This window comes from Sinocyclocheilus grahami, unplaced genomic scaffold (genome assembly GCF_001515645.1).
Source record: "Sinocyclocheilus grahami isolate Dianchi unplaced genomic scaffold, SAMN03320097.WGS_v1.1 scaffold854.1, whole genome shotgun sequence".
In the NCBI taxonomy this organism is placed as follows: domain Eukaryota; kingdom Metazoa; phylum Chordata; class Actinopteri; order Cypriniformes; family Cyprinidae; genus Sinocyclocheilus; species Sinocyclocheilus grahami.
The window spans coordinates 230,417-244,125 of NW_015506033.1; the positions used below are offsets into that span (position 1 = coordinate 230,417).

The 13,709-nt window shown below is 37.1% G+C and overlaps 1 protein-coding gene across 2 annotated transcripts; it reads left to right on the plus strand.

Annotated features, from left to right (window-relative positions):
• The first annotated feature begins 231 nt into the window (after window positions 1-231).
• LOC107563022 (gamma-enolase) lies at window positions 232-11,856 on the plus strand. 2 transcript variants are annotated; one of them, XM_016247794.1, is made up of 12 exons: window positions 232-467; window positions 3,362-3,447; window positions 3,809-3,904; window positions 4,074-4,132; window positions 5,451-5,520; window positions 7,522-7,655; window positions 7,768-7,990; window positions 8,112-8,309; window positions 9,140-9,341; window positions 9,449-9,557; window positions 10,153-10,211; window positions 11,081-11,856. In XM_016247794.1, exons 2-12 carry the CDS (start codon window positions 3,363-3,365, stop codon window positions 11,148-11,150), a joined length of 1,305 nt encoding a protein of 434 aa, XP_016103280.1. In that variant the 5' UTR covers window positions 232-467; window position 3,362; the 3' UTR covers window positions 11,151-11,856. The 2 variants fall into 2 exon arrangements, with proteins under 2 accessions (XP_016103280.1, XP_016103279.1); XM_016247793.1 differs by lacking the exon at window positions 232-467 and adding an exon at window positions 1,052-1,296.
• Window positions 11,857-13,709: the final 1,853 nt, after the last annotated feature.

Genomic DNA, 13,709 nt, shown 5'->3' on the forward strand with positions numbered 1-13,709 from the left:
GAAATAGAAATATCCTTTTAATGTGGACCATGCGTGTGACCTAAAGTCGGTGCTTTATTACTTTAGAATCATTTTAATATTCATCATAAGCTTTGCATTCCCTACCAACACTGGAGGATTTTAGTCAGGCTTCTTTCTACCCAATTCCTCCATCTATTTTTACCAGCAGTCACAGAGGAACATTGCAGCACCCTGTGTTTGTAGTCTCCCCTCCTCTTCTCGGGTCCCTCGTTCCTGCTTATTAATCAGTCGCCTTGACCTACTCATCCTCCTCTTTCTCTCCTCCTCTCCTCTCTAATTCTCAGCATCTTCCTCTGACTCATCTTTTCATCCCCTCCCCCTTCTGTTTCTCCTCTCATCTCGCTCTCATTCTGATTTCCACCCACCTTCTCTCTGTTTTGCCTCTCTCTTCCGCAGGTCGACACTTCCAGGCTTGCCTAACGCAAGGCTACGCGCACTGACGGCAGGTAATCATCGCACGAAAGCCTTTATTCTTCCTTTTGCACCTTTGCATCATTAATGCATCTGTTGCGGGGTCATTACGATGGTTTGGCTTATAGGTTAACATATGTTATTCTCTTTGGGCTTGATTTTGTGAATGTTGCATTGCTTTAGCAGCAATTATTAATTATTATATCAAGACATCGCTGCTTTTAGTGCACGCCTTTGCGGGCAGACCCATGCATGCGGATCGAGTCACTCCTTATGTTGGGATGCAGGAAATGTGAATTTAGGGGGCAGTCTTTGTGGTGCCCCGCTGGTAAAGGGTCGGCCAGATGGATCCCGCACTATGTGTCTGCATTACTGTTTCAGTGTGTGTTCAATCTGTTCGCTTTGAATATCGGTCATTTTATTGAACTGGATCTCATCTTTATAAGTCACTCCGTTCATTTGAGCGGAGTTTAATTAAAATGTTATATTTTCAAGCATTTTTAAAAAATGATTAAAAAGTCATTAATGCAGTACATTGTGAGGAAACAAACGATTTGTTCACCTTGACACAGAGGAACATTGCAGCACCCTGTGTTTGTAGTCTCCCCTCCTCTTCTCGGGTCCCTCGTTCCTGCTTATTAATCAGTCGCCTTGACCTACTCATCCTCCTCTTTCTCTCCTCCTCTCCTCTCTAATTCTCAGCATCTTCCTCTGACTCATCTTTTCATCCCCTCCCCCTTCTGTTTCTCCTCTCATCTCGCTCTCATTCTGATTTCCACCCACCTTCTCTCTGTTTTGCCTCTCTCTTCCGCAGGTCGACACTTCCAGGCTTGCCTAACGCAAGGCTACGCGCACTGACGGCAGGTAATCATCGCACGAAAGCCTTTATTCTTCCTTTTGCACCTTTGCATCATTAATGCATCTGTTGCGGGGTCATTACGATGGTTTGGCTTATAGGTTAACATATGTTATTCTCTTTGGGCTTGATTTTGTGAATGTTGCATTGCTTTAGCAGCAATTATTAATTATTATATCAAGACATCGCTGCTTTTAGTGCACGCCTTTGCGGGCAGACCCATGCATGCGGATCGAGTCACTCCTTATGTTGGGATGCAGGAAATGTGAATTTAGGGGGCAGTCTTTGTGGTGCCCCGCTGGTAAAGGGTCGGCCAGATGGATCCCGCACTATGTGTCTGCATTACTGTTTCAGTGTGTGTTCAATCTGTTCGCTTTGAATATCGGTCATTTTATTGAACTGGATCTCATCTTTATAAGTCACTCCGTTCATTTGAGCGGAGTTTAATTAAAATGTTATATTTTCAAGCATTTTTAAAAAATGATTAAAAAGTCATTAATGCAGTACATTGTGAGGAAACAAACGATTTGTTCACCTTGAGTCGCATTTGTCACGTGACACACGCAAAACGAACGAATCGCTCTTGAACGAGCCATCTATCGCCAGTTCTCATTGCCGTCCGCGCCACCACTCGCCTCGATGCTCCAGAAAGCTCTTCTTTTCGCCAAGGGGATGTTAAATTATTTATCTTTTTCTTGCCCCATCACGCCACTTTCTGCGCTATCCACCCCACCCCTCCGCAGATCGCCCCCCTCCCCTCTGTATATCTGCTGACAGCGCGGTTGCTGCAGTACCACATTGGCAAGGCGCAACTGAGCAGATGCACGATCGTGAGCTGCTCGGACCCGTGCATACATGCCAGTGTTGTCATTACAAATAAAGCCCCTCCTTCTCCTTCTTCTCCTCTTCCTCCCCCTCCTCCTCCCCCGGTTTAAACGCTGGTGGTCGGTGCATTCTATTAGCAAGGTGACACGTGCGCCCGTGTCTTGTGGAATATTTTGAATGCAATTTGCATGTTCTGGGTTTTCATTGGCTGCCAGCGTGGCATCTCGCTGTCGATGCTTGAACTGTATCATGGGAACTGAATGTTCCAGAAAAACGGATCCATTTTCAAAGCCATCAGATTGATTGGCACTCCTGATGTGTTTGCGTAGACATTGAGGGTTAAGTCTAAATGGATGCTATGAGGCTACTTTATGGACGCTCCTGGCCTTATTCTGAATGATTCATCAGTGCACGTTATTCTAAATGTTAATCTTAAATCAAAATTGAATAAGTGCTCAATAAATGATTCTCCTATTACACTATAACTGATATAGGTAGGCCTGTTGTTCTAGCAAGCTCACATTCTTGTACAGAACAGGCACTAGTCATGATCCAATCCATTTCCGCCCTACTTTTGTTTCACTTCAAAATTGAACACATTAGAGTAGTAAAATGGGTTTCAAATGGCTATGTGATTCTGAGTGTTTGATATTGCATTGGATGGGTAAACAAAAACGGGCATTCCTTCAGAAAAACATCAAGATTTGGACCTCTCGGAGGTCCAACACACATTTTTATCAACTCTTTGTGGCACCAAGTGTAACTAACTGTGTGGACTAAGTGACACGAAACACAGCATTCATGACAAACTGCAGTTTTTGTAGACAGAAAGCCCAACATAGCTGCATTTTGACAACAGAAATGCTCTTCATTTTATGCACCAAACTCTAAACGCAAAACTTTTGTGCACAAAAATTCACAAAAGCTCCATTTTGTGTACTAGTAGATAAGAGAGAACACCTTTGGTGATTGGTTGTCTGGATCACGGAATACATTTTGTCCATTAAAAACCCTAGTTCATCATATAAATTATACGTTTTGCATTTAAGCAGCATTTCGAATGTAAAAAGAGATTGCAGGTAGAACAAAACACATGCTGGAGGACTCGCTCACTTTTAGATGTTTATCTTACTCATGCAAGGTCAATCAAAGGATGCCATGGACACACCGTTTCTAAACATCATGTCCAGTTAGAGTCAGCAGAGGTTTAGCTCATTCCCTGTGGCTTGTTTTCTCTCTGTGTTTAAGAATGTCCATTGTGAGCATCGTTGCCAGGGAAATCCTGGACTCTCGGGGAAACCCTACAGTGGAGGTGGACCTGAGAACTGATAAAGGTGAATCAATAGTCTCTCTACAACAAGGGCTGAGCAGAATGCCATCCTGGATTTTAAAAGCAAAGGAATATGTGTTATGTACAATGTAAATGAAATGACATTTTTCATATTTCTTCAAAAACACATTTATTGAAAGCATATCTAAAAATGCACGAATGCAAAATACAATCAGTAATAAATCTAAATGAAATAAAAAATGTTGTTACATCCAAAAAAATGCAAGTTACTTTTAAGAGACAAATATATGAAATGTATGAAAATTAAATTGTCAACACAGATCTATCAGTAAGATATGGATGCAATTATGTATTAATCGCTAATGTAAATGCATGACAGATTTGAAGTGTCAGTGTGTTTTCAGGTCTATTCAGGGCTGCAGTCCCCAGCGGAGCATCGACTGGCATCTATGAGGCTCTGGAACTCAGAGATGGAGACAAGAGCCGTTACAAGGGCAAAGGTGAGCGATCACAGATGGTCCATTGTAATACTGCCACTATTAACCATCATTATATAAAACATTAGATCAATTAAAACGAAATAGATCATCTTTTTGAAGCCTTCTGCAATAGTTGTGTTTATTTTATCTTCACTTTTACCTTTATTCTCTGCTTTTCTTGTGGTTTAAGGTGTACTGAAGGCTGTTGGTCACATTAATGACACTCTTGGACCAGCCCTTATCGCATCTGTAAGTGAAAAGAGAAAGGTTTTAATAACAAATAACCAAACATATTTCTAGAAAAGATCTGAATTAAGCCGAGATGTTTAAGCATTAAATGCAGTACATGAGATTCAAAGAAAATAATCAAATATTTTGCAGCTTATGTTCAGAATATATGTGGTGTCAAATGGGGCCACAGCTGACTACAACGAAGTTTGTTATTTAATGCATTTTCACTATGATTTACATTATTTTACAGCCTCCTGTTTTTTTTTTTCATTCCATGCAGTTTGTTTCTTCAGATGTTTGTCGCCACTTTCCCAATAGTTTTACATCTTTACAGTTAAATTCTAAGCAATTGTTAATTTGATTATTTATTTGTTTGTTTTACAGATCAGATTCCAAACGAAATAGATCATCTTTTTGAAGCCTTCTGCAATAGTTGTGTTTATTTTATCTTCACTTTTACCTTTATTCTCTGCTTTTCTTGTGGTTTAAGGTGTACTGAAGGCCGTTGGTCACATTAATGACACTCTTGGACCAGCCCTTATCGCATCTGTAAGTGAAAAGAGAAAGGTTTTAATAACAAATAACCAAACATATTTCTAGAACAGATCTGAATTAAGCCGAGATGTTTAAGCATTAAATGCAGTACATGAGATTCAAAGAAAATAATCAAATATTTTGCAGCTTATGTTCAGAATATATGTGGTGTCAAATGGGGCCACAGCTGACTACAACGAAGTTTGTTATTTAATGCATTTTCACTATGATTTACATTATTTTACAGCCTCCTGTTTTTTTTTTTCATTCCATGCAGTTTGTTTCTTCAGATGTTTGTCGCCACTTTCCCAATAGTTTTACATCTTTACAGTTAAATTCTAAGCAATTGTTAATTTGATTATTTATTTGTTTGTTTTACAGATCAGATTCCGATCAGATGGGATCAGAATCAGATCCCACCCCTGCACTTTTCTTAATCTTTTTTTTTTATTTTTTATAATCGTTTACCAATAACAGGAGATTTTAAAACAGGTCCCACTGCTACCAATCTACCAAAGGCAGAGACACAAAATCTCCTTTTATCCAGGTCTTGATTTTCATTCTGATCTACACATTCCATTCTTTCGTTTTCATGTCTTTTTTAAGATACATATACTCCCATGTCTGCAGTGCAAAAGCTAAAAACTCAAATATTGCCAGTTTTTTATTTGATGATGATTTGACAAGGTTAATTTCACAGCAGCAGGGCTAATGATTAGACAACATTTTCATCCAGCATCAATCAAGCACTGTATTTTATTAACCTGGAGAGTTTTGTCTTCATGATGCGCATGAACTTTAGGAGATCAGTGTGGTGGAGCAGGAGAAACTGGACAACATGATGATCGAAATGGACGGCACAGAGAACAAATGTGAGTTATAATCTTACATGATAAAATCATATTTTTAAAAACATAAATAGAATTTCTGTCGTCATGTTGTTCCAAACTTGTATGATGTTCTTTATTATGTGGAACACAAAAGCAGATGTTGAGCAGCATGTTCAGCTCTGCTCTTTTCTAAACGATAGAAGTATACAACGACCTAGAAGGACCAAAAAAGCAGCATAAAAGATGTTGTCCATGCAGCTCATTTGCTATATTTCAAGTCTTCTGAAGCCATACAAACTATAAGAACAGACCAAATTATAACTTGTTTATTGAAAAAATCATACACTCCAGTGTAGCTTATATTAAAACATGCTGCGTACAAACTAGATTTGATGTCAGCGATGCCAGTGCTTGTAAGCAATTGCGACGTGCCAAGTTTGAATAGTGTGATTAAATGATGAAAGAATATTGTGTTTTGGGGAGACTTAATAATATCATAAATTATACATTAAAATAGAATTCAGTATGATAATAGATTTGTAATTTGTGATTTTTCTGTTGTTTTTCTATTAAAAGTAGTTTTACTTCCTGTGATGCAAAGCTGAATTTTCAGCATCATTACTCCAGTCTTCAGTGTCACATGATCCTTCAGAAATCATTCTAATATGCTGATGTTTATTTTTGTGTAAACGATGATACATTTTTTCAGGATTTTTTGATGAATAGAAAGTTCAAAAGAACAACATTTATTGGAAACAGAAATGTTTTGGAACATTATAGACTTTCTTTATTGTCACTTTTTATTCATTTAATGCATCCTTTTAAAAAAAAAAGTTTTACTGATCCCAAACTTTTGAATGGTAGTGTAGTTTAAAATAAAAATGTTATTCATCACTTGTTCCAATACTGTTTACATATTGTATACGAGTTATTTTCTCTTGACTTATACATTGAAACTAGCATATGTGACCCTGGAGCACAAAAGCAGTCTTAAGTCGCTGGGGTATATTTGTAGCAATAGCCAAAAATACATTGTACGAGTCAAAATTATTGATTTTTCTTTTATGCCAAAAATCATTAGGATATTAAGTAAAGATCATGTTCCATGAAGATATTTTGTAAATTTCCTACTGTAAATATATCAAAACTTAATTTTTGATTAGTAATATGTATTGCTAAAGACTTCGTCTGGATAACTTTAAAGGCGATTTTCTCAATATTTAGATTTTTTTTCAGATTTGTTTCACCGCCGGAGCAGATGTAGACAAGAATGACTTCTAAGCGACTGAGGTGTTCTGTTGTTGGATGTAATAATGAACATAGCAGCCGTCATTTACTCCCGAAATCTGAGCCGCTGAAGACGCAGTGGATGTGGTTTGTTTCTGAAGGGAATGCTCCCCCGATCTACCTAAATGCGTCTATGTTCGCGCGAATCATTCATGATCCAGCTTCATCTACAGAAGAAGTGAGTATAATGTTTTGTAATGAATCTTTGCAAATCGCCTTTCCTAAAAATGTGCTAATTAGCAAGGTTCATGATGAATACGGCTAAAGTAAACAGTCTCTCTTGAGAGCAGCTCGGAAGAGAGGGGCGGGGGCAGCAGAGCTCATTAACATTTAAAGGAAAATGCTACAAAAACAGCTTGATCTGAAAAGAGCTGTTTTTGACAGGGTAAAAAAAAGTTGTTTTTACACTACCATTCAGAAATTTTAACCAAACTATGTTACAGACTTTTCATTAAGACCCTAAAGAATCATATCAACTTGTGGAAAATGGGCATCATATGACCCCTAAATGAGATAATTACAAAAAATAACAACTACAAAACCGGCTTGATCTGAAAAGAGCTGTTTTTGACAGGGTAAAAAAAAGTTGTTTTTACACTACCATTCAGAAATTATAACCAAACTATGTTACAGACTTTTCATTAAGACCCTAAAGAATCATATCAACTTGTGGAAAATGGGCATCATATGACCCCTAAATGAGATAATTACAAAAAATAACAATAATTGCTACATATGTGTTCATCATGTCTCCAGCTCAGTTTGGTGCTAATGCCATCCTGGGAGTGTCTTTGGCCATCTGCAAGGCCGGTGCGGCAGAAAAAGGCGTCCCTCTGTATCGTCATATTGCTGATCTGGCAGGAAACACAGAACTAGTGCTGCCAGTTCCTGTAAGAAAATGAATTACTCAATTGCATGACTTCAGTTCGCAACATCATAATTCACATCTGTAGGTATTTTCTCTTAGACTGACTAAGCACATCTTCTCTATCCATTCGTCAGGCCTTTAATGTAATCAACGGAGGCTCCCATGCTGGAAACAAGCTTGCCATGCAGGAGTTCATGGTGCTTCCTGTGGGGGCGGAGTCATTCCGTGACGCCCTGCGTGTCGGAGCCGAACTCTACCAGACTCTGAAGGGTGTCATCAAGGAGAAGTATGGCCAAGATGCCACCAATGTCGGTGACGAGGGAGGATTCGCTCCAAACATCCTGGAGAACAGTGAAGGTGTGTTTCTAGCGTGCTAGAAAAGCTTTATCGCCTTTATCACTGAGTGTGTGATCCAATTTCATCATAATGAATTTATCCATTACTACGTTCTGTTGGCTTCTCCATCACGCCTCCACAGCACTTGAGTTGATAAAGACGGCCATTGACAAGGCCGGGTTCACAGATAAAGTCGTGATCGGGATGGATGTAGCCGCCTCGGAGTTCTACCGTGACGGGAAGTACGACCTTGACTTCAAGTCCCCTCCAAACCCAGACAGACACATCACCAGCGATGAGCTGGTAGAGATCTACCAGACGTTTGTCAACGATTATCCAGGTAAACTGGGAATAAAATAAGATATAAAGGAAATGTTAAAGTTTAAATGTTAATACAGTCACTTTGAAGTTTATTTAAAGGAAAGTATCTTGGAAATTCAGTTTAAAACCTGTAATAATAGATTTTTTCCTTTTCCTTTGCCTGTTTTTAAGTAAAGCACAGTAGAAGTCTAGGGGAAATTGTCACTATTGAAATGAATTGTATTATTATTATTATTCAAATACAATTTATTATCACAGTCTTTACGAACACTTAAAAATTAATTAAATGAAGTCATCATGAGAATAGGGATATAACTATTTATCAACCTTTGTCATTGCAAAGTTACATCCAACCTTTCAGGATCGTGTCAAACTAGTAAATATGATAACTCTCACTTGATGTGCACTACTGTTCAAAATTTTTTTTTAAATGTTTTTCAAAGAAGTGTCATGTTCACCAAAGCTGCATCTAACTGATCAAAAATACAGTAATTGTGAAATTTTATTACAATTTCAAATAACTGCTTTCTATTTGAATATGTTCAAATGTAATTTCTTGCTGCGATGCAAAGCTGAATTTTCAGCATCATTACTCCAGGCTTCAGTGTCACATGATCCTTCAGAAATCATTCTAATATTCTGATTTTGTGCTCAATAAATATGTCTTACTATTATCAATATTGAAAACAGTTGTGCTGCTTATAGGGATATTTTGATTAATATAAAGGAACAGCATTTATTTGAAAAATAAATCTTTTGTAACCTTACGCATGTCTTTACTGTCACTTTTGATGCATCCTTGCGAAATAAAAGAAATGATTAATCTATTGTTCCCATCTTAATCGCCAGTGGTGTCCATTGAGGACCCATTTGATCAGGACGACTGGGCCGCTTGGTCTAACATGACAGGTTCCATGGGGATCCAGATTGTAGGCGACGACCTGACTGTGACAAACCCAAAGAGGATAGAGAAGGCTGCGGAAGACCGTGCATGCAACTGTCTGCTCCTGAAGGTCAACCAGATCGGCACCGTCACGGAGGCCATCCAGGCGTGAGTAACTGTAAACATATCAATCTGTAAATCATGCCCCATAAACCATAGTTTAGTACCAGTTTTCCAGCTCCTAATCTTCTCATATTGAACTGTGTGTCCCTCAGATGTAAGCTCGCTCAAGCCAACGGATGGGGTGTGATGGTCAGCCATCGCTCAGGAGAGACAGAAGACACTTTCATTGCTGATCTAGTGGTGGGACTCTGCACTGGACAGGTACACACAATGTTACCATTATATATATATATACAGAGTTCTGGCATGAAACTCTAGATGGCTCAGTTCGATAGGTCTAACTCGATCTGACCTAATTGACATCATTATCACATGGCACAGGTGATTGGTTCTCTCCTGTATCAGTAGCCAATGAGCTCGCTGCTCAACATTCAAATATATGACTAGTGCTTGCCGTAGCAGTGCAGCTTGCTTCAGAAACCCTCCACCTTCCCCAGCTCCACCTGTATAGATCTGCTACGAGGTGATTCATGTATGCTATATGGGGGTTATTTCATGTATGTTATATTTGCAGTAGCAATATTTCTTACATGCTCACAGCAGCATGTTGTGGATGTATTGGCAGTAGCAAGTCTCGGTACTTGCTCTGCAGCAGCAGCAGCAGCAGCATAGCAAATCTATTCCACCAAGACCAAATACATTATCATGTACATTACCATGCCAATCCCTCCGAGAGTTGTCATGACAGAAATATATATATATATATATTTGTATATGTAGCACGTTTTACAAAACTATCATCACATGATTAAGTTTGATTAAATTAAACTTTAACTCTCTCTCACTTATTTTTCAGATAAAGACAGGTGCTCCGTGTAGATCTGAGCGTCTCGCCAAATACAACCAACTTATGAGGTAAGAGAGCACTCAATCGTACTATTTTTGAGCAATACTGTAAAAACATCCGTTTGAATCCCCAAAACAAAGTCCAAATCATTGTCACATGCTTTTTGCCTCTTTGCCTTAAATAGGCTGTTACTAATATTTTAAGTGTTTAAGTGTTTCATCAGATTTGTAAAGCCCAATCTAATATATTTTCCATTTTCATTTTTGCTAAAGTTTTAGCAATGTTGTTGTGTGTTTTGTCCTTTTTAGGTTTTGGTATTTCTTAATAGGTCTATTTTGTTTATATATATATATATTTCAGTTTTAGTATTTTTGTTTGTTTTTCCAGTTTTTTAAATATTTCAATTTAATTTAACAATAATTATGTAAAGTAACAAAAATGTTTTTGTTTTTTTGTAATGGATTTAGTTTTAGTTTAGTTTAGTTTTAGTTCAATACAAAAATTATTATAATTTTTTTTTTTTATGAATCTTAATTGATTAATTAATCCATAATTGTTCATCATACTTCTGTTAAGTATCTAACACTAAGTATTGAACTTCTTGCACAACTTGTTTGCTTTTTCATTCTCTAAAAAAACTGGATGATAAAAAAAGTTGAGGTTAATCCCATAGACTTCCACTGAATGAAGGACATTTTCTTTAGTAAAATGTAAAAATGTTTGATTGTGCATCAGCACATACAAATGAATATGACTCAACTGACTGAAAAAGTCCCAGTCTCAAAAATAGCGTTGGCCACATAAGAAACCAATAATTACTTTGATTAACATTGTTGATTACAGTCCTCTAGCTGTTTCTCTGTCACCTCCTGTTCCTGTAGAATTAATCCATGTCCATCTCTGCCAATCTGTCTCTTTTTTTTCTTCTGCCTCACAGGATTGAAGAAGAATTGGGCGATCAGGCTCGATTCGCCGGGCACAATTTCAGAAACCCTAGCGCTCTGTGATACTGACACCACCACACCGAAATCACTCAAAAAAACAACTGACAAACTGAGTATGTACTGCACTGAACCGACTGACCCTTAAAAATCATTCAAAATGCATTAAAACAGCACTATTTGCACTGATATACAAAATATGACTTACTCAGACACTCAAAATATATATTTCAACTGAACTGGACAGGCTTTGATAGACCAAAAATTATGCACAGCGGATCCTGGAGCGACCAACATTATGCACAAGTAATACTGAATTACTTGACGGGCAAAGCATGTGCACAGGGTGGACATGCATGCGTATGATAAAGAAAATGGACCTTGAATTTAACAAGGCAAAAACTTGATTTAACTCAGATGGAATAAAAGTAGAGATTTATTGTAATCAGGTGTAATCTTTCAAATTAAGCTTCAGTTTAGATGTGAAATGTAAAACACCGTCTAGGTTGACTTGCCACACTAAAGAAATCAAATGTCATTTTTATGGTTCATTGCATGAGAAGTAGGCAAAAATATATAGATATTTTCCTGAATATTTATGCAGCAGTGGGATTTTCATTGGCAAGTTCACGCTGATATGAGTGACATTGACAGTGAAGAATTCATGGTCCAGCATTTTCTCTAAAAGTTGTTTGCCCAGGGCATTATATGCTTTTTATCAAACAATACTCTTTTTCTCAGATGCTGTTTTTGTGTCCATCTCTGACCCAAAAGCATGCTGAGGAAAAAGCCTTTTAAAACAAACTGGTATTCAATCGAATCAACAAAACAAATGAAAAATAAAAATAAAGTAAAAAATGGAAATAGGGTTTAAAAATAAAAATAAAAGTTTTACTCATTTTAGTAAATTAAACATTCAATATAATGTGTGTCGTATATATTTATTTCCATAAAGATGCTTCATTGTTTAAAACACCAGGTTTAGCCAGAAGTTTCTGTGTGTCTTTGTCATTTATTTGGGAGGTCTAAAATATGTCCTCGTGTGATTATGATATGATATTGTTGTCTGATGGCTCCCTACATACATCAACACAGCCAAAAAATATAATATATAAAAATAAAGAGAATGAAATCTAAAGGATTGAACATAAAGTTCACATATCACTTCTATTCATAAGAGTAATTACATTCAAGAGCCCCCAAATTTTCTCATGCAATATACTTTTGCGTTTTCTGTTACCCTGGATCTCCATCCTGAAGGGGAAGTGGATGTTTTTTTGCATTAAATAAAACACTTAATCTGTAAGTGAGCCATTTGTAGGTAGAATCTGTTGATCTTGGCACGTTTCTGGTTCAACCAATGGTGTGTGTTTGGGGCGGCGCTACCTTTGTCCAAATATATAAGAGATGGCAGTAGGAAAGACACACTTCACCAGTAGTGAAAGAAAGAGAGACATAACAATTACAACGACAGATCTAATTCAAGAACTGGACCGACAGACACGCTTACATGAATCGAGACAAACACACTCACTCACTCACTCACATTTGTGTAGCAAAGTCTCACCCTCAACGGACATGACTCCTTATTCTCTGCCTCCATGGACTTGTAGTCTGTTTCTTCCTTTCTTGTCATTTCATCCGTCTCCTCTCTCCCTTTCCCTTCTTGTGGTTATGACTTGACTTGTTCCCCTGTCCCTGAAATCTTTTTCCTCCCTGATGACTTATCTTTTCATCATTTTGTGAGATTATTGTGGTGAAAGAAGGAAACGAAAGCAAGATGGAGAGAAAAAAAAACTGATAAGCCTGTCAAAGAATGATGTTATAGAATATTAAAGCTGTCATTACTTTCGTCAACCTTGAGTCTCTAAGAGTGTTTTCTTCTCGTCGGTAAAAGCAGAGGAGGACATTTAAATGGCTTTTCACCATTTAGACGCTCAATTATAAAACATAATAGTGTTTTAATGAGTTTTTAAAATTGCATTTCTTGTCATCTACATTAGAAAACTCAGTCACTGAATTCAGCTCAATTAAAAAAAATTTGTTTTAAAGAAATTAATACTTTTATTAATCAAGGATGCATTAAATGGATCAAGTGTCAGTTAAGACATGCATATTGTTCAAAATAATTTATTTCAAATAAATACTGTTCTGTTGAACTTTCTAGTCATCAGAGAATCCTGAATAAATGTATCAGTTTCCACAAAAATATTAAGCAGCAAAATGCTTTTCAACATTGATAATAATGTTAATGTCCAAGAAATGTTTCTTGAGCAGCAAATCGGCATATTAGGATGATTTCTGAAGGATCATGTGACAGTGAAGACTGATGCTGAAAATTCAGCTTTGCATCACAGGAATAAATTACACTTTAAAATATATTCAAATAGAAAATAGGTATTTTAAATTGTAATAATATTTCACAATATTACTGTTTTTACTGCATTTTTATCAAATAAATGCAACCTTGATTAATCTTAATGATGATGAAACATGAAAATCATGCAAAAAATATTTTTAAAATATTTTACACCATGTAGCCTTTAGTTTCAGTATGCACCGCATTTATGTCAGTGATTAAATCGGGGGAAAAAAATTTAGACCAAGAGAAAACACTATGAGAAG